Source organism: Protopterus annectens, chromosome 2.part0 (genome assembly GCF_019279795.1).
Source record: "Protopterus annectens isolate FY-2018-M chromosome 2.part0, PAN1.0, whole genome shotgun sequence".
Lineage (NCBI taxonomy): Eukaryota > Metazoa > Chordata > Ceratodontiformes > Protopteridae > Protopterus > Protopterus annectens.
In genome coordinates this window covers 135236931-135258365 of record NC_056728.1, presented here as the reverse complement: position 1 = coordinate 135258365, position 21435 = coordinate 135236931, and the positions used below count along the sequence as shown (strand labels likewise).

Genomic DNA, 21435 nt, shown 5'->3' with positions numbered 1-21435 from the left:
TTTGACATGGCCTTGTATGTTAAGCAGAGATCCCCTCTGAGTAGAAGATATGTGACAGAGCATAGCTGGAGTTTTTTAAGGCGGTCAGCATAGGGCATCTGCTTTAGGCCTGTGATTCTTTTAGTGAGGTATTTCCACGGCCTTTCCAGTTGTTGCAGATGTCTTGAGAAGTACATACCAAATGGGGAGTTGTATTCTATAATGGGTCTAATGAGGGATGAGTACAGTGGGACAATTACCTCCTTTTGCCACGTAGAAGGATTTCCTGACTGTTGTGGCAATGTGGTTATTGAAGGTGAGACCACTGTCCACCTGTGTCTCTAAGTTTCTTATATAACTGTACTAACATACAGGCAACAGATTCATATGAAGGGTGGGGTTGAGATGAAAATAATTATTTCTTCTAGATACACTTAATACAGCCATCAGTTCTGCTGCTGGATTTCTTCAATTCATATCTTTCAATTTGTTCATAGGAAAAATGCATTAGAAACCCTTAATTCAAAAGCTTTCTTCAACTGTTGGTGGTATATCTGAAACACAATCTAGATTCTAATAGCAAATTCTAAATCATGGCAGCCATATCAGCCAATTATGACCCCCACATCAATTTTAGTGAGATAGCACATCAAATTAATACTGCACAGTGAAATGCTTTAATGGGTTTCATGTTGAATGGTTTGCTCATCACAATTTAAATAAACAATTTGTCATTTGATATATTTATTACAGTGTTTTGGATGAAATTGTAGCATCCTTTATGTTCTTGGTCTACAGAACTGCCTAATTTCAGTCCAGATATCTTTGATCCTAATGATAAGAATGAAAATGTGTTGCTATGCATACAAGGATCCCTGACCTGCCAATAAACGAAGCACGAGCAGAACAAGATGAAAAGTGATACCACATGTTACACATCAAAGGACACAATCTAGGTGAGCGAGCATCTTCTCTGAGGATAACAGTATTTTTACTGACACTTTATGTTCACATGCACATGAAGGTAAACATTTCTGAGTATATCTTACCTCTCCATGCCATATGGGATTGATGGTGTTGGCAATGATTGTGGATCTCCTTTCCTGTCCATGGTGGGCAAACACTGGGAAAGTACTTTTCTTTCCTGGTTGGATGGACATCTTAAGATATGGATCAGGGTTAAAGAACATTCCCTTCTTCAGCCCAATGGCCCTTATGTCTACAAAAGATAGGAATAAGAACAGAATGTGAATGTGTGAGGACCATGTAGATGTCACTGATTAACTCACTGTACAATGTTGTTAAAATTATGCATGCAAAAAGTGTGGGCAAAAAAACAACAGACTCTCACAGAATGTGCTAAGAATAACAATTTTCTCTATTGGTACCACAAGCTGTAAATACAAAGGTGAAAGTCATTAATATGGCGTTAACACTGGGAAATGTTAAATATGCTTTACTGTATTTTATCTTCATGAATGGAGATTAAATGGGGCAAATGTACAACATATGTATTATAAACAACAGGTGTTTTCCATCCTGGCTTGTGATGATTTATTAGCCTTTTCTGAGATGTGCACTGACTTATCAGCAAGTGTCTAAAAAAGAAGACTGAATGATCTGTCTTGTTACTTTACTCATGCTGTTGCTACACTCACCGATTACTAAATGGCTTAAATAACTATTTTAATTTCTATTTTCCCCATGTAATCATACTTGGTAATACCATGAAGAGAACAGTGTTTGCCATTTAAAAGACAGCTCTAGACAGAAACTGAAAACAAGACAGCAGTCCCGCAGTGTTAACATTACAAAGTGTCTTCACTGTTTTTGTGTCAGTTTATTTCTCAATTAAATCCCTGGGCATGTTTGTATCTCCAGTCCAGGACATCCTCCAGTCATACAACTTCCATGCTTAAGTTCCTACTTCTATTCCCAGGACTACAAAACTATTGTCCTTAACTGGTAACAAGGTGGCAACAGTGATTAAGGCCGCCATCATCATCATCATCAGTGACCCAGTAGTGGAAAAGTTTTATCTAGTCTCTTCCCAGCAGTCATATCACATGCAATACAGGGAGACAAGTAGTTGTAGTGCATAGGCCTCATAGGTTAATACTACACAAAGTCATTTACTTACTTTGGAAATTCCCTCAAACTGCTAGTAACAGATATAAAACAACTGGAACCGAGATCTTTAGAAAAGGGTAAGAGCAAACTACATAGGAAAAAAATGGGAATTGTGGGAACAATGCACACAATGGAGGAATGAGGTTTAAAAGAAGGCAGGACTTAAATGAGCTGTGTAATGTCTGAGTGAGAAACATTGGGTATATTATAAGTGATGTATAATGTTTACAACTGGGAGTGTTTCAGTAAGGTTTGTGATGTAAAATGCTTGTGATTAGGATTGTGTTGGTGTGGTTTATTTTCATTTATATAAATATATATGATTGCCTGTGTATTTAAGTGATGGTTTAATGAAGTTGTGTTTTGTTTAAAAAAATCAGGAATTAAATAATTTATGTAATATTGCTTAGGTTATATGATATATAGTAATATATGTAAAGTATAATGTTTATGTTAATATAGTTTGATTACTTTTATATGAATGTAAATTTGCCTACGTCACAAGTGATAACTCAATAAAGATGTTTGAAAAAAAGAAGCTTAAATTCCTGATACTCATACATAAAAAACTGCTTCTGATTATGCCTCTGCCTGGGTTGACTTTACAACAGCTTGGTCCAGCATTTGTTCCTCAAGATCTGTGAGCAAACAATCAGATGTTTGGTCTTACCTGTTAGTCCAGTTCCTCCATCAGCCTAGCTAACCTCTTACTGGACTGCATTTTATTTTTTTTATATGTATATTTTCTTAATCAGGTTGTCTAACTGGGTTGAAGTTCACTTTCAGCTGTTGTCCAGATGTAAGGTCTGGATAAGTGACTTGCTCATAGTCAAAAGTACTGGATGAAGTTCTTCAGCATCTCATAGCCAGTCCACTGAACTGTTTGTGTAATCAGAGCCAAGTCATCTATGCCCCTACAATGGAAAAAGTTACTTGTTTGTGCACAAATTGGTTGAAGGAAGTCTGGAAGTTCTTAAGCAAGTTTTACTTGTATGCATGTTGTATTTGAATGAAATACCACACGACTAAAAATTACTTTGAATAAAAAAAAAACCCAAATGCCATTTTCAAATTTGGCTACTACAGAGTGTGCATAAATTATTGTCTTCAGAGTTAGGACTGAGGTCTTGGTTTTGGTTAAGGTAGTGCTATGGTTATGATTAGTGTTAGGTTTTTGGTTTAGGTTTGAGTTATGATTATGGTCTGCATGAGGTAGTGTGTCCTATATAGGTGGTGGTTGCAGGGATTTGCCTCCAAAATGGAATGCTGTAGAAAATTTTGTGCACTGTTGCACATGTGCATCTTAAATGAATGTACAACTAAATAATTTTTAGATTTTTCAATGAATAGGATTCATTTAATTAGTCTTCAACGAGTTTGCTTCTAAACATATCTTAGAGTCTATCAGAAAGAGACAAATAATTTGAATGATTTGATAATTTGCTTTACTCCAAAACAGCAGGATAGAGACAACCATTCAGGTGTAGTTTTGTTTTTCAGTCAAGGCTTCTTCACACAATATCATTCTGTCCTTCCTTCTCCATGACGGCTTTCTTGTTATTAATTTAGTAAATGCACTGCAACGCATTCAGGCTTTCTTTGAGCAATTGTTAAGATAACTGTCAGTGAAGTTTTTAAAGTGCACCTTTTCCTGAATTGCTTCAATTGCAGTCTCCCACACCAAATAATTACAATCCTTTTTTTTAGAAAAATTTAACTTATTTTCTTGCTTTTATAAGGGGAAATTCTTACTTATTACCAGGAGTGACAGAGTGAGGAATGCTTGAGAAGTGACAGTTATACACAAGTAAGTAAATATAAAGGTTTCTGTTCAAGTATCTCAACTAAAAACAAGGAGTGGTAACCACTTCTAGATTTCATGTTAATTACAAATATCTGCAAAAGCTTTCAAATAATGAGTTTATTGTGAACCAAGTGGACTTCCTGCCCCAACCAGTTTGAAGGATCCCTATTTCCTTACAGCTATGCTTCTCTTTCTCAGAAAATGTTTTGAGTTTTTTCCCTAATAAGAACATTGTCTTTCAACTTGACTATGAGTCTCAATTTATTTACAGAGTTCTGCTTGTGGCAGTAGTGAAAAGAAAACTAATTTTCCTCTCTTTGGAACACCAGCTCCAAGCAGGAATGTTATGAACCAACTCCAGGTAAAAACATTCATGCACGCTGGTGGTGCCATTTTGCCATCAGCTGAATAGATGTTGATTTTTTTAGCTTTAATTTGTACTTGTACCACAGTGGTACAGCAGTGCTGACTCTGATTGGTTCAATTCCCAGCAAGGTTTCCTTCTTTGTGGGGTCTGCATGTTCTCTCTCTGCTCATGTAGGTATTTATGATGTTGGGTCTAGTTTCCTCCCACATCCCAAAGACCTGTGAGTTGGTAGATTAGCTATGTCCAAGCTGCCCCCTCACAAGATGGGTTCGAATTTCCCCTGCACATGTGTATGTACCTGATGATGACCTGTGTGAGCCTGCATGTACCTGATGGAATGGCATCCCTCCCAAGACTGCTTCCAGCCTTAAGTCCACTACTTTCCAGAATATATTCTGATTTCTTGTGATCTTCAACTGGACAAAGCAGGTATTGAAAATAAATGAATAAATACATAATTCTGTATAATTTAATTTACATATTTCTGTATAATTTAATTTACATATTTCTCTGTCTGCTTCTACATCAAGTGCGGGATCCCATCTTAGAAGCACTCTAATAGTAAATGAGAATACATTCTCAGTGAAAGGCAAAAAAGGCACAAAGAAGTCCTTAAGACCCAGAGGTGGTAGCAAAGCTATGCCAATGGAGAAGTATAGAGTCACACTAGAAGTCACTACAGAAATGTAATTTTACAGCCCAAGATGAATGCTAACCAAAGGAGTGATGAAGTTCTTAACAGGCCTGCAGCTCAAGACCTCACGTTAATAGTACTTTATAGAGGTAGAAGAAAACATTGCAATTCTGCACACAAATGTTAGAAGATAGACACATACTTTTCTGTGAATCTTATGATAGAAAATTTCAGTGTGAGGCCACAAAGGGTATTCTAGAAAATAAAGCAAGGTCAAGTGCGAGTAATGTTCATGCCACCATCATGGCTAAGATAACACTGTAGTCTTTACTTGCTGACATTTTTGAAAAACTGGGTTGTTTCAAACTCCACACAATTTTGTTGCACACTGAGATGATTACAGCTCTTAAGCAATTATACTGAAATTGCATACTGTAAAATATGCAACTTGGTGCTTCCTACTGCATGGGATAAAAGTTCTGTCAGAAATAACGATTATATTTTTCTTTTTTTTCCTAGACTTGTCACATTGGACTTGAGCTGAATAGAAAATGTCAAATCTGGTGTGTCCTAAACTGAATGTATTTTAGTTAAATATTCTTGTCTGTTAGATTAAAGCAGTACATATTTAGAGGAAGGCCTAAGATAAGGTTTATGGATGTGATGAGAGAGGACATGCAGGTGGTTGGTGTGACAGAGCAAGATGCAGAGGACAGGAAGAAATGGGAACAGATGATCTGCTGTGGCGACCGCTAACGGGAGCAGCCAAAAAAAGAAGATATTTAAAAAAAATGCACATTTGCTAAAATTACTGATGTGGAAAGAGTGTTTTTTTCTAGTTATGAAAGCCTTCATTGCACATATTCCAAATGTCATGGTTTCAGACTTAGTGACATGAACAGTTGGTGAACTGACTGCAAATTCTATTTTTTATATGAGGTCGTGCATACTATGTTCAGCAATAAAGGTAGACGTTAGCATCTGTGTTTCCTATAAAATATTTTATTTTAATAAGCAATTCTATTAAGAACTGGATTACTATGCAATATATACACACACACAGTGCTCATTTGCTGATAGAAGCAACATTTGTTCTTGCTGAGTTAACTATATACAATGTACTTAAGCATATGACTGATCAGTTCCCTAAAACCTAGGAATGTTTTTGTACATGTATGTAATAGTCCTAGACAGTGCTACAATTATGATGTGTTCTGCATATGCTGTAAGCAGTGCAAATTTTGACCAATTAAAAAAGAAATGTTTTTAAAATACTACAGATCTTGCAGGCCAGGCAAGATATGGCCTGCCTAATTTATTTTTAATTATTAATCAGGTAGCTGTACTTACTCATATAGCTATTTTTCTGTTCCATGAGCCCGGTTAATGGCAGGTGCAGTTGTTCATAAAGCAATTAAACATGCCAAACTATCAAGCAATTGGAGGGATTCTGAGAACAACAGCATTTATGTGTACACAACTATTCAAACATCAGAGCTATTCAATCTCAACAAGGCTTGTTAGCAGACATGCAGAGACTATCCACAAAAATTTAGTTTACATTTCCTGTCAGGTATCAGGTATCAGAAGAAACCAGTCTATTACTGTACACCTGAAACCTTACCAAGTGGGGGCCTTTGGCAAGACAAGGTCAAGAGAAAGGAAGGAGAAGGGGGCATGTGGTGAGAAGGTAGAGGAAGAGCAGGTGCCGTGCCTGGAGGTCAGACGAGTGAAATATGTATAGGACACAACAGTACAAAAGACAGGAGTTAGAGCAGGGGATGCCATTCACTGCTCTTAAGGCAAGCTTTACCCATAAAATCAACAGAAAAATACCAGCTCTGTGAAACAGAGGGACAAAACCCTGACTGTGCCTCAGTTGACTCAGTTTTAGAAGAGCTAGGTGTGGGGAGGGGGTGTGCCTTTTGTCTGATACTCCCACCCGGGAAAGTAGGACTTGATGACTCACTAGCCATTTGCAATGCTACTCCAGGAAAGGAAGGCGGTAGGTCACCTGACAAGCAATGCCATGGATGCTAAGAGTGATTTGAGCATGGCTACCTAAGTTAGTATATTGTTAGCTCTGAAAGAGTACCCGTGGAAACATACACAGCCCTGTGGGAGGACCACTGGTAGTTCACATGGTGAAGCAGATGTCTATGCCAACACCAAGGGGTGGGATTAGGGACCAATGTAGAAAATTCCCTAATGGTTGCCTGGCTGATGTCATCATGGACTGCTGTCACCAAGTAGTGGAATAAATGGTTTCTAGTGGCTCTTGTCCCAGAGAGGATCTGAATGGGAATTGGGGCTTTCACCTTAGTGCAGAACAAACAGGCAGTTGTGACCAAGAAGTGAAGAGAAAAAAAAAGTACGTTCCCTCTACTGGTACACCAACCAGGTGACCAGATGTATGACATGGCCCCCCTTCCTGCTCCAGCCATTAAGGTATTGTTTATGTGTCCTACCTTGACCCTGTGTCTTCACAGTTCATTAAAAAAAATGAAAAAATTAACCAAATCAAATCAAACCCACCTAAGTCAAAGGCTTTGCTCCCCACACCCCCATGTGCGGGGCTGTGCCACCCACCCCCCAACTACATATACCAACCCCGAGATCACACTATAGTGGGGAAAAGGGCAAAGTTCACCATGGTGGCCAAGTGATTAGTTTCCCAGAGTACAACTTTGGTGATCTGAGTTTTTGTTAAAATAAATTTTTGGTGAAGTCATTTCGTGAATGTAATTTTCGGGTAAGTGAGAATTCGATAATATCAGGTGTGTATGTGTGTGTGTGTGTATATATATATATATATATATATATATATATATATATATATATATATATATATATATATATATGCGCGCGTGTGTGTGTGTGTGTGTGTGTGTGTGTATATGGATACATAAACATATATATGCATGTGTACATGTGTATATAGGTCCATTGGTGTGTACTAGGCTAATGGCCCTGGAGCCTTTACAAGCCTAGCCCATAGGATTACCCTGGTATCATGCCACCTGACCTTAGTTCCCAGTGCCTCTGTTGAGTAAAGCCACTGGAGTGATCCCTGGGGTGAATTTTCTATTTCCCATCCACTCATCAAGATTTCTCTTGAAGAGGGCCAGTGAGGTGCTCTGCTTGACATGTATAGGAAGTCTATTCCATAGCATGGACAGTCTCTGGGTTATGAACCTGTCCCTCCGGCATGTTCTGCTGATTGTGGTAATGAGGCTGAGGTCTCTGGAGCATGTGGTGCAGAGGGATTGGGATTTCTTTAGATGTAACACTTCTAACAGAGCTGGGTCAGACATGGCTTTGTGGGTCAGACATGGCTTTGTAAGTCAAGCATAGATCACCTCTAAGTAGGTGATATGAGACAGAGGATAATTAGAGTTTTTTTAGTCTGTCCATATAGGACAAATGTTTAAGGGCTAGGATCCTCTTTGTGAGGTACTTTTGCGGCCTCTCCAGTTGTTGCAGGTGTTTAGTGAGGTACATGTTAAATTGGGCATTGTACTCAATGATTGGCCTAATGAGGGAAGAGTAGCTGGAGATAATGACCTCTTTCTTCCTGGATGCAAAACCCTTAGTAATGAGATGTGCCACATAGAAGGACTTTCTCACCACAGTGGCGATGTGGAGGTAAAAAAAAAGAGGGTGCTGTCAACCTGTGCTTCCAGATCTCTTATAATGCCTTCTGTGTTCAGTGGACTACCATCGATGTGGTAATTCATGGGAACTGGGTTTTTCCCAAAAGGGATGACGACACATTTTTTGCCATTGAGCTTAAGTCAGTGAGGTCTTTCTGTAGGATGTCAACATCACTCGGCGAGTTAATAATAACTATAATATAAACTTTTTTGTGACTATAAATGGAGTTAAAAAATCAAACCAGATTTTTGAATCTATATTTGCATTAATAATTTTCCTAAATGAGTCAATGTAACCATTAATCATATGAGTTTTACTGAGCTTAGTTATGTTATATTATATACTAATACATAACATGTGCCAAGGCAAATTGTTTTTATCTGTTATTTGATTTTGTTTCTGTAAATCAAATTTATTTATTGATATTACAGTCAGTAATTCTTTCCAATTTTCAGAGTAACTTGGACTTATCCATTCTGAGATTGTTTTAGATACTGATGCTTTTATATATGTTTCTATATTATTAGGTTACTATTATTAGGTTCATACTAGGCTAACTGCCCTTGTGAGCCATTTTAAGCCTAGCCAATTATCCCTTATGAGACTCAAACTCTGCACCTTGTGTTTGTAAGGCAAACACCTTAACCATTAGGCCACCCTCCCAACTCATCAGGAAGGCTTAATACTCCCTGTTTTCATGGTCTGATATTATGTATTAAAGCTATTCTGTTTCTTTTGGGAAACCATAAAAATTTTATTAGGCTTGAGTTTATTTCTTTAAGTATATTCCTTTCTGGTAACAGTTGTACAGCCAAAGCTATATATAGGATCTTGGGTAGTAAAATAATTTTTATTAATTGTAGTCTATCTTCAAATGTTAATATTATTTTGTTCCACTTTTCCTCAGAGATTTTAATTATATTGATGATATTATTGTAGCTTTTTGAGACTAATTCATTATTATCCTTGGATAACTCATTTCCTAGATATTTTAAGGTAGATTATTGTTTCCTTATGATGTGATCCCCCTTAGTCTGCAGTTCTTTTTTTATTTAAAAATAAAATTTTGATTTTGATTTATTGAAATGGAGTTCTGAAGTCATGCAAAATTTGTCAATATATCCAATTCTTCTAATGTCTCTTTTGTATTAGATAATGTTAGTAATATGTCATCAGCAAATAGTATTGGTTTAAAATTGTACCGTTCATAAACATCTATTACTCTGATTTTTATATACAAATTGAATCTGACAATATTTCAATAGCCAGTACAAATAGAATTGGTGACATGGGACATCCTTGTTTAGTCCCCTTTGTTATATGTAGAGATTCAGAGGTAAAAGGACCTAATTTGACATATGCTAAATTATTTGTACATATATTCTTTAAGAGATAAGCAAAGGATGCAGGAAATTCAAATAGCATTAGGATTTTCAATAAATAGTCACAATTTAGAGAATCAAAGGCTGTCTCTATATCTAAGGCAATTATGAGTGTTTCTTTATTTCCTTTATTAACATAATCTATAAGATAAATTATCCTTTTAATATTATCATGTGTGTATCTATGATATATAAATCCAGTTTGATCATTATTTATTGTTTTGGATAGTTGTATTTTTATTCTGTTAGTTAATACTGTCATAAATATCTTATAGTCATTATTTAATAATGATATAGGTCTATATGAGATACAGAGGTTTGGGGATTTGTTTTCCTTTAGGATATGTGTGATTAAGGAATATCTCCAAGAGGGTGGTATTAAAGCTTGTGACTGAATTTATAATAGAGTTTTATGGAAGAGGGATATTATCTTGGAAGGAAAAAGTTTATATATTTCCATAATTATGTCATCTATACCTAGAGCTTTATTACTTTTGCCATCTTTTATTGTATCTGTAATTGCTTTATAAGGTATGGGTGCTAACAGATCTAACTTTCATTTTTCAGTTTTTTTTATATTAGAATATTTTTTAATCTAGATTTAATTGATCAATATGTATATTTTCTTTTTGGAAATGTTCCATATAGTGATTTCTATAGACATAAAGAATGTCACCTATATCTGAGACATTTTTCCTTTCTTTTCATGGAAGATACTTTTAATGTTATTAGCTTTTGATTGTATTTTGATTCTTGTGAATAAATTATGTAGATATTTGGGAGAAGTGGCTAAGGTATTAATTTTTATTTTTTCTAAAGCTAAACTAGTTTTATGTGTTAGAATTCCATTGTATTTATTGTTTAGTACTTCTTTCTTTTTCATCTCCAAATGATTTTGATTTTTTTCAGCTTTTACTGACAAAAGTTTGGATTGTAGATCTAATAATTCAGAATCCCATTCTCTGATTTTTTTTAATACCAAGTTAGGGTTTTACCATATATGTAAGCTTTTAATTTTATTTATCTCTGTGGTTTAATTAATATCTAAGAAGAACTGTAATTCAGATAATAACCAGAGTTTGAACTCTTTAATTTTAGTTATATATGCTGGAATTCTGGAGTTAAAGATTAATGGTTTGTAACCATTTTGAAGTTTTAGTATCAATGAATTGTGGTCTGAAAGTGATTGAGAAATTAATGATTTTAGAGTGTAAGTCATGGGCAGCAAAAATTTTATCTATTCTAATTTGGGTACCAAATCTGTGATCTTGATGAGAAAACAACAAAGATTTATCTTCTTTAAATTTGAAAGTATCTACAAGATGAAATTATTCTACCCTTGTGTTTAAAGCTTTTGATACAGCAGGTGTATGCAGCGGTCTTTTATTTGTAGTTTCAGAAATAACAAATACACAGTTAAAATCTTCTCCTAATATTAAGTTGCCTTTATAATTATTGGAGATGAAATCCAAGTGTTTTTTAACAGTTCTTCTTCTGATGCCTGGGAACTAGTATAGATTGGCTAGGGTCCATATTCTGTTGTTATATTTAACTATTACTAAATGTTCATACTTATAAATTATTTCTGGGTTAATTACATTTGTTTTCCATTAAATTGTTACCCCTTTTGTTTTTGTCTTATAAGTGGATTGTGCCAATACCATATATTCCTTAGGATTCCATTTGTAATTGTCATTTGTTTTGAAATGAGTTTCTTGAAGGAAGACTATTCGTGCTTTGTTTTGTGCTTTGTTCAGTTTTAAATATTTCAGTAGATTTGATCTCTTGCTAGGATTTTTTTAAGCCATCGCTATTTAAAGATGATAAAGTTAAGTTCATCTTATGTTATTTAGACTATGTGTTTTTTGATTTATTGTGACTATTAAACAGTTTCCTCTGAAAACTATATAGTATATGTTTGAGCTTTTAAAGGAAATTATCAGTTTTATACTTTGAGTGTTTACCAATAAAGTGATGTTTTGGTCAGGCATACTAAAAATGTTTTTGTGAAATAAATTTAAATTAATAAATGTTAACAAAACTAAGATCCACACTAGCCATGGAATGAAAATCATTCCTAATATGATGGATAAACCTAAGTCCATCAGATTATCACTCATACCTTGACAATCCAGAACATCTGAGCTCCATAAATTGAATTATCACATGGAGAATATTTGTAATAGGAATAAGCAATATTTATATTATTTTGAACAGATAGAGTACTGTTGTAGATTAAACAGAATTCTAAAATAATATAAATGTTTACCTATTGTATAAGCAATTACTATTTACATGAAAGACAGATGACAAGCAATTCAATCATAGTAAAGTAAGATGTATCATATATAAAACCTCAGTAAAAGATTATACCACACAGTTATTTAACATATTCACCCTTACTGGTGAAGTCTTTCAAAACGTATTACTTAATATAAATAGATGGTAATAATATTTATACCTGATGTTTATAATACAATGTATTTACTGGATATATCAAAGGTTATATTTCATTGTTTGCCAACATTTAAGTAATCAATTTGTTTGTTGCTAACTTACTTACAGCATCAAGTTTATTTTATGTGAACATTGGTAAAAGTTAGTGCATTTTAATTATCAGTGTATCCCTCTTCCTCCCATTTCCTACACATAAGGATTTTCGAATCTGTCATTTCTTTCTTATTATAAAATTAGTGAAATTATAGGTTAAAAACAACAGATTCACTTATTGTGATTAACGATTACAAGTCTCCTTTCCATATTCATAAATTGCCATTTTATGGCATATACTGAAAGTTTTTAGATTTAAATGGCAACATTCTACATTCTATTTTGTATAATCAGCAAGGGTTAAACAGAGTGATTATTGTCAATTTAATACTATTTGCTCAGAATGTGATTGTTACAGTCTGTGACATTCCTAGTTCCGGCTTCTACTGTTTCCCTTGAACAACTTTGTCAGTTTTATGTCACATATAAAACATTAGTTACCTTGGTGGCAGCTAAGTATTATGTATGGTCAAGATGGGTTACAAAACCACAATTCAAGTTAAAGCAATTATATGACTTGTTATGCACATTTACTAGAAAATCATCATGGTGTGTTTCCAGGCTGTTCTTAAAATATCCAAACCAATATTTGTCCTGCTCTATTTTACCAGCCTGTTCCATACAGTGGCCACTCTACCAGTGAACCACTGAACACACCTTCCATTCCCACAGATATTTCCACGAAGGAAATATGATGACTCTCTTAAACTTCCCGACAACCCCAAATACCCCTAGAATCAGCTATCCCCATATGCCCAACATGTCCGAGCAAGCTCTCCTCCCAGACCACTACAAAAGGTATTGCACAAGACCAAGTGCTCTTAGTCTTTCACAATAATTCAGACTTCCACTCTTATGTAACTCCTTAATGTGTTTGGACCAAAATACATTTTGAATATAAAATTGTGCTTATTATTTATTTTTTTTATCAAGAAGAGTCAACTTAATAAGCTAAACGAAGTGTTGGGAGACCATCAATATGTGTACATGTGGTTTAAAGCAGCCCTTTTATTATATATATTTTTTAAAAAAACAAAAACTTTATTGCCGAGAATCATCACGGAGGCTCCTCAGAGCCATTAAGTATTATCGTCACTTTGTCTCCATTACCATAGCAGCCTGGGAGTGTCTGTTTCTGTTACTGTGCACTGCATACCAGAGGCTTCAGATGCATCTGAAGCTTCACTTCACTACACTGCAACGTCAAGCCTAAATTCCCTCCCTTTCAGTGAGGCAGCCAGGAAAAGAATGGAGAGCAAACAAATCAATAAAAAAAAAAAAAACCTCTCAACAAGCAGCTACAACAAGCGATAACAGCCACATATTCTTCCAACCTACCCACCTCTCACTTAGCAGATGTATAAAAAACTATTCTCTGCCAAAATATCCCAAAACACAGTTTTATCCACCCCCTTCCCCTGGATCCAGGCTAAAACTCCAAATGTCCCTCCTAATACAAAAACATCAGTAAACCTCAATCGCAAGCCACAACCCACAGTTTCCTGGAGACAAAAACGGCAACATACAACAGCTGCCAGACACAGTTGCATCCATGCACACCATGTCAGGCTTAATCAAATAGCATTCAAAGCTATGATAACTGCCATAATTGATATTAATTATGTTTAGACAGAATAATAATGACATTTGTACTAGCTGCCAGACATGGCTGCATCCACGCACACCATATCAGGATTGATCAAACAGCACTCGTAGCTGTGATACCTGCCATAATTGATATTAACTATATTTAGACAGAAGAATGATGACATTTGTACTGAGAGCTTGCTACTATTATTCAACCAGGATATACATGACATTTTTAAACCATACTTTAACTGAAGAAGGCATTAGTCTCCATGGCAGCATTTTTTTTCAAAACACTGTACTGTTACTGCTATTATATATGATGTTAATTTGTTACATTTGAGTCTGAACTCTGATGAATGGTACCTCATTGAATTAGTTAATTAATTACTTAAATTATTATAAGTAAAATCAATGAAAATGAACAACATAAGTATTCAATGTGTTCAAGTAGGGGAATATAAACTTCTATGTTTGTATTATATATTGCTTTGTTTGGCTTATATAATACATTATTTTTTCCCATATGTAATGTAAATAGTAACCCATCTTGACTTACCTTTGTTTGTGAAGAATTATTGAACTCTTTGAACATTCTGAATAAATCATTATTGTTTCTCAGTTGTTTAAGAAACTCTCATTTTTTGCTTTCAAATAAAAACAGATGACAAGTGATGTACCATATCAGTTGATACTTTGAGAGATGTAGTTGTAACAGTTATTTTTTGGGACAGCTATCTTGGAATCAATTTTTTGTTTCTTCTTTCTAGCAGCAGTCCAAGGATTTCTTTTATTCTTTTAAGAGTAGGGGCCAGCCATTCCATTTCTTCTGGGACAGACACTATGTTGTTGTTTCTGACGAATATAGTAGCTTCTTCTAAGTCATTAAAGGTTCTCATCTCACTGGCAAAAAGTATTTTTATCTTGGCTGGAAAGGCCAGCTGTGCTTTAATGTTGTTTTGTTTTAACAGTTTTATTATTGGCCAGACTGTTTTCCTTTCTTCTAGTATTCTGGAAGAATAATCATTGTTAAACCTTATCAGGCTTTGATTGTATTTTAAGGGTGATTTTCTCCAAGGAGATTTTAATATTAGTTATTTGTCCAGAAATTAAAGAAATTTTATAACTACGGATCTAAGTGGAGTATTTATTGAGTTACAAGCAGTTTCCTCAGTACTCTATGCGCCCTTTCAATTCCAAATGAAAGTCCTTCTTTCAAGTCTAAAATTCAGGAATCCAGGCTGTTAAGAATGAAATAATGTTTTCTCCTTCAATGTTTTCAGGCAGACTAAAGATCCTTATGTTGTTTCTCCTTTCCCTGTTTTCTAAGTCATCTATTTTGTTAAGCAACCATATATTCTGTTTAAGCAGAAATTCTTTTTGGAATTCTTCCTCTTTCAGTCTCCCTTCAATGTCATTTAGAGAAGTCTCTATATTTGTTATTTTTGTATGGTGTTGCTGTAATAGTGCCTTAAGAATATCAATTGTTTTTGAGAATTTAATTTGAGGTTTTATAAGTCATTTTTAAAGCCATCCATCTTCAAAGATAGTTCCTGTAAGGTAGATATCATCAACTGCAGTTCTTTTTTCAAAGCAGCATCTGGATGAGAATTCCTTGAGCTGTTCCTATTCAGTGACTCAATATATCTCCAAGTTACTTGACAGGAAAATTTTTGTATATCGACACCAAAATTGATATTTATGTAGCTTAGTAGTTTATAGCTTTCTGATGTTTTTAAACTTGAAAATATTAAATTTTCCTATATTATTATACTAGTTTATGGAGCTCTCAAAATCCACTGCTTTCAGTTGACCATCTAGGCTCAACCCGCCTATCTGCTGCAATTCTGTTTTCATAGCTAGCTTTAGAGGATTTGATGAGGGACCTCAACTTTTTGTTGAGGTTGATAAGGGAGTTTTTTCAGCCTTGGGACTTCACCTTATTCTGCATCAGTTTCCTCCTTCTGTTGTAGAGTTTGTTTATGGCAGGGGACCACCAGATTGACTTCTTATTTTTTGAGGAGAGCATCTTGGTTCAATTGGGTATGGCGAGATCCATGCATTTGTGTACGTGTTCATACAGTGCATTGGTGTATGACTCGGCAGTCATGCAAATGATCTCCATTTGCATGGGTGCTGTGAAGTTAGCCACCTCTGTTTTTAGGAGCCCAAAGTTAGCTTTGGAAAAGTTTTTCTTGGTGGTTACGTTTGCGGGGGGTGTGGTGGGTGGGAGGGATGTGGATTTCCAAGGTGATTAGCTTGTGGTCAGATCTAACCAGGGAGGACTTGACTATTGGTGTAGAGCAATGGTCGCCCATGTTAGTAATGACCAAGTCAAGGATGCAGCTACCTCTAGTGGGGGGGTAAGAACGAGCTTGTCTAGGGCATTGGAATTAATGAATTCCAGGAAATGTTGGGCAAATGTATTGGTGCATGAGTAGTTTTCCCAGTTAATGGAGGGGTAGTTGAAGTCGCTCAGTATGAGAGTGTTAGGCTGGACCCTAATATTCTCCAGGGTACTTAGGAAAGTGGAGTGTAAGTCTTGGGACATGGTTGGGGATCTAGGGCATTGGAATTAATGAATTCCAGGAAATGTTGGGCAACTGTATTGGTGCATGAGTAGTTTTGGAACAAACAAGAGCCAGCAACAGGTTCCCAAAGGCTTTAATGAAGTAAATAAGTGTCAAAGACAAACACTCTCCATAACCTCAAACTAGTTTCGGTGTAGTACCTTCTTCAGTGAGGATAACAGCCATAATAATTGCATAAGACATGCTCCTTATATATACATAAATAATTAATCAACTAATAACCAAATGGTTACCAATTAGTTACAAAATCAGATTTAAAGACATGCTTCACACTGAAACCTAACTAATAAGTAGGAATTCTTAAATGCACAAACAGTGCATGAATAATACAATTTAGACAAAAATATAAATGTGAATAACAATAATATAAAGCCCAGATGTGGTGTTAAATAACTAACAAATATATATATATTATTAATATATATGTGAAAATACATTACAAATGGTCATTCAAACCTGGAGAAAAAAGAGCTCCCAGGTGAATGATCCAGTATTTCTCTTTCATACTTAGGACACTCTGCCAACCAGTCTGGTTGGACCTATTGCCCTGTACTTTATCAATGGCACAAAATATAAATTTAGCAGATGGATGCTTAACAGTATGTTGATATAGTGCATTACTAATTTTGTGAGTCCGAATGTCACTCGATGTTCTCCAATTCTAGTTCGGAGGGACCTTGAGGTTTTACCCACATAAAAGCTTGACACTGACATATGGCTAAATAAATCACCCAGCATGTTGAACAATTGGCAAATATCATTATATCAAATATCTTACTAGTATTGGCACTAGAAAATTCCTTAGTTTTATTAATACTTAAACAGGAAGTGCAATGACCACAGGAAAGTCCCCAACAGCTCATCACCAGAAAGGGTAAGTTGTCTGTATGTTGCACCTCCACTGTCCTGATGTTTATAATGAGAGAATAACGTGCCCAAAGTTTTGCCCCTCCTGTAAGAAATAGAACATTCGTCAGTCAAAATGTGACGAAGATGTTCATTAGCCAAAAGTATATTCAATTGTTATTCAACACATTTCTGATCAATTGATGATTTTTCCCAAATGTGGTAATAAATCTAATGGTATCACCTTTATCAGTATCCCTGCTCTGATATTTTAAAAGATCTGATCTAGACTGCTGATCTGTCCACAACCTGGCACTGGATATGTCCCTCATAGAATAACCTCTATCAAGAAATCTATAATTTAAATCCTGGATGGCATCTTCATGATCCTGAGGAGATGAATTAATACGTTTAAGACGCAGATATTGTGATTTGGGGATGTTATGGATGGTGTGGCGTGGGTGCATACTGGAAGAATGAAGAAGAGTATTAAATTGTGGATACTTCCTATGTATTTTAGTGCTTAGGGTATTGTCCTCATTCCGATATACCGTGACATCCAAAAAGTCAATGGTACACTTATGGTATGTTATAGAGAATTCAATACCCCAAACATTGCTGTTCAAATGTTCCACAAATTCCATCAAATAGTCAACATCCGCACGCCACACCATCCAACAATCATCAAGATAACGTCTCCAAATATCCATCTCCTCTAAGTAAATGTTGTGCAAAGGATCATATATAAGACATTCCTCCAGGTATGCCATAAAGAGGTCAGCATATATGGGGGCAAAAGAAGCCCCCATAGCTGTACCTCTAAGTTGCCAATAGCAGTCACCCTGGAAGAAAAAAACATTTTTATTCAAAACATGCTCTGACAAACATACCAGTAGCGTGTTAAATCCAGGTGGGTATAGATCAGATCTTTGAAGCCAATAATCTAACGCCTGTAGGCCAGCCCAATGAGGGATACTCGTATAAAGGGATTTCACGTCTAAAGTACACATTGTCCAATCTGGATCTAATTGTGTATCAACCACAATGTTGAGAAACTCCGTGGTGTCCTGTATACGAGAACCTGTTGCTGGCTCTTGTTTGTTCCTGTTCTGCTGTTGGGCCGTGCAAGCTTGAACGTGCGTGGGTTAGTGTGTCACTGTGTGTTTTCCTCGCTGTTGGTGTTGGCTCCCTGGCTGTTGCTGAGATGACTCCTCTCCTTTGGAATTTGGACTTTCTCCTTACATGAAGTACATTTGGATTTATTCATGCTTCGGTTTTTGAAGGCTCAAGAGTGGTGACTTTTTCTATTACAGTTTGGACTTTTTTCTTATATTTTTAAGCGTTTGGCTTCCACCAAACCGCCACGTTTCTTATGCTCCGTAATTGTCATATGGGAGCATACAGTTTGTTGGCTGGTTTAATTCATATATTGTATATGAGTTTATTATAATTGTGGGGAACCATTACGTTTTTTAAGGTGTTTTTGTTTTTCACGCCATTGTTTATGGGACTAGTACTGTACGGGACTGGCAAGGTAGCATCACGGAATGTTTGCGGCAGGCATGGTTGGCTCGGTTTTCTAACAGATGTACATTTTTTGACTTTAATTTGGCGTGCTCTTATTTTTGTGAGGACACATTCAATAACTGTTTGCAGCAACGTTTTTCAGGATTGCTACGGTTCCATCGGTGGGCATTCCAGATACGAACTTGTTGAGGCCTACGCCAGGATGGCGCCTTATCTTTGATGGCGCATTATTTAACATATTTCTACTGGATTTTCCTTTCAGATTGGGACAATTTGTGCATTGGGTTGTGATTATACTGTCAGATGTGTCACAAGTATGATTCATGTGAACATTATGTTTATGCTTAACATGTTGTAATAATATATGTATGTTTTTCAATATTATTGCAATTGTGTATGGCAATTGAGTATTGGATGTTATGACCTTATTTCCTGGCCATAGGGGTAGGTATCGAATTATTTTTCGAGTTTATTTCCCAAGAAGGGTTTCACTTTCTAGACGTTTGGGGTCTAGGTGAGACACACATATTATCTATATTGACTGTTACGATATGCTTATGGCATATTTTTTGTGAATGGGTATAATATTGTGTGTGCTTGGAACATTATATGTCCTTTTTCAGGCTGGGGTATTGCTAATACGAACTTGCAGAGTCCGTCGCTATGATGGTGTTTGCTTTTGGATGTCATACTATTTAACGAATTTCTATTCGATCTATCCCAGATTGGTATTTTGTTAATTGGGCTGTGATTATACAGTCGGATGTCCTATTGGAGTCAGAAAGGTTATATGTGAATGTCATGTTTGGGCTTATATGCTCTAAGAATACATGTATTCTTCTTATATGTAATTGATATTCGGTATTATATGTTATGACCTTATTTTTTGTAATAGGGGTTGATATATAATTACTTTTCAGCCCAATTTTGTGGGGCTTGTTTTCAAGACACCGGGGGCTTTTGTGATAGTTCTATACAAATTGTACTTATTATTATAACAATATGTTAATATGATTGGTTGATTATTAGGTACAATATTGTGTGAGTTTTGTATATCACAAGTCCTTTAGGCCAGATACATGTATAATTTTTACAATGAAAATGTCTCTTATATCATATGGGCCTTGGTAAATTATGGTAATTATGTACAATTGTTATACAAGGACTACATAATAGGGTAATCATACATTATTATGGTATATGTGTGCTTAACCCTATGAGTTTGGGTATATTTGGTTATTTGATCACATTTATTGTGGTCATGCCCATTATTTTATAGACATTTTCATTTTTGTAGTATTATGACTGTCTCTGGATAGGACTTTATTAATGTCAGCTATTATTAGTGATGGACTCCTATTGAGTTGAAAACATTTGGTTCAGCACATCTTTTTGCACTATTATTATTCTATGGCCATTTTAGTTATGGTATGGGAATATCTTTATGGAGTCATTTGATTTGGGCTCTTTTAAAGAACTTTTTTCTACGCTTTGAACTTATGTGTTTTGGCATATGTTAATGATTGCATTACATGCATTGTCTACTCTAGGTAGTGACAAATTTATATATTTTTTCTTATATTGTCTACACAAAAATTTTTTTGGACTTCATAATCACAATTGGACATCTTTTGAGCATGATATAAGGCATGTTCTATAGTTTAATCTTCTATTCCAGTGTACGGGGGATGACTCCATTCCATTTGGAACAGTATGTTCATGATATATACTAGGTCCAGGTAGATTATATTTATTCATTGTATCCGCGTCCCTTGAATTTTGTCTTTTTTTGGGTCTTACAATTGGGTTACTTCCTTGGATGACCGATCAATACATATTTTCTAATATGGATTTGGACCATATATTATCAGGGTTGTGTGCTGATAGGGAGGATATAGCCATTTTTGGCCTTGTGGAAGCCCCAAGCAACAACCTAAATATAAACAACCCAAATACTGATGGGGGTTGTGATTTGGCATTCCGTAGATTGGACAAAGGACTCAGAGGGCTAAGAGCCAATATTTGGCATTTAAGGTTGTTTAAGGCCTATTTTCATAAAGGCTTAGCACCCAGAGGCCTTCATCAAGTTCGTCCTCTTGTGGGAAGATCTGAACAGAGACTCACAGAGGAATGGGATGATGCCCTAAGGAAGGGTTCAATGGTATTTGTTAAGATTTTATTGGATTATTATGAAAGAACTGTAGATATTTTGCTCAAGGAAGTTCAAGATCTAAGTATGGAATGACAAAAATATAAGGACAGTAATAAATATTCTAGTTGTGTTGAGCGGTTGTCCAAGGAACTTACGGCTTATGATAATATGGTGAAGGATCGTAAACTTAAAAAATTTTCCAGGGATATTCAGGATTATGAGAGAGGTCAGC

General features: G+C 35.6%; 1 protein-coding gene across 2 annotated transcripts in view; it reads right to left on the bottom strand.

Annotated features, from left to right (window-relative positions):
* The window catches only part of HECW2 (HECT, C2 and WW domain containing E3 ubiquitin protein ligase 2), a 2117141-nt gene that overhangs the window by 715582 nt on the left and 1380124 nt on the right, over positions 1-21435 (bottom strand). For both annotated transcript variants that reach the window (XM_044060621.1, XM_044060622.1), the window contains one exon: positions 1029-1198. In XM_044060621.1, coding sequence (XP_043916556.1) covers positions 1029-1198 — 170 coding nt within the window. The remainder of the gene's footprint in view (positions 1-1028; positions 1199-21435) is intronic.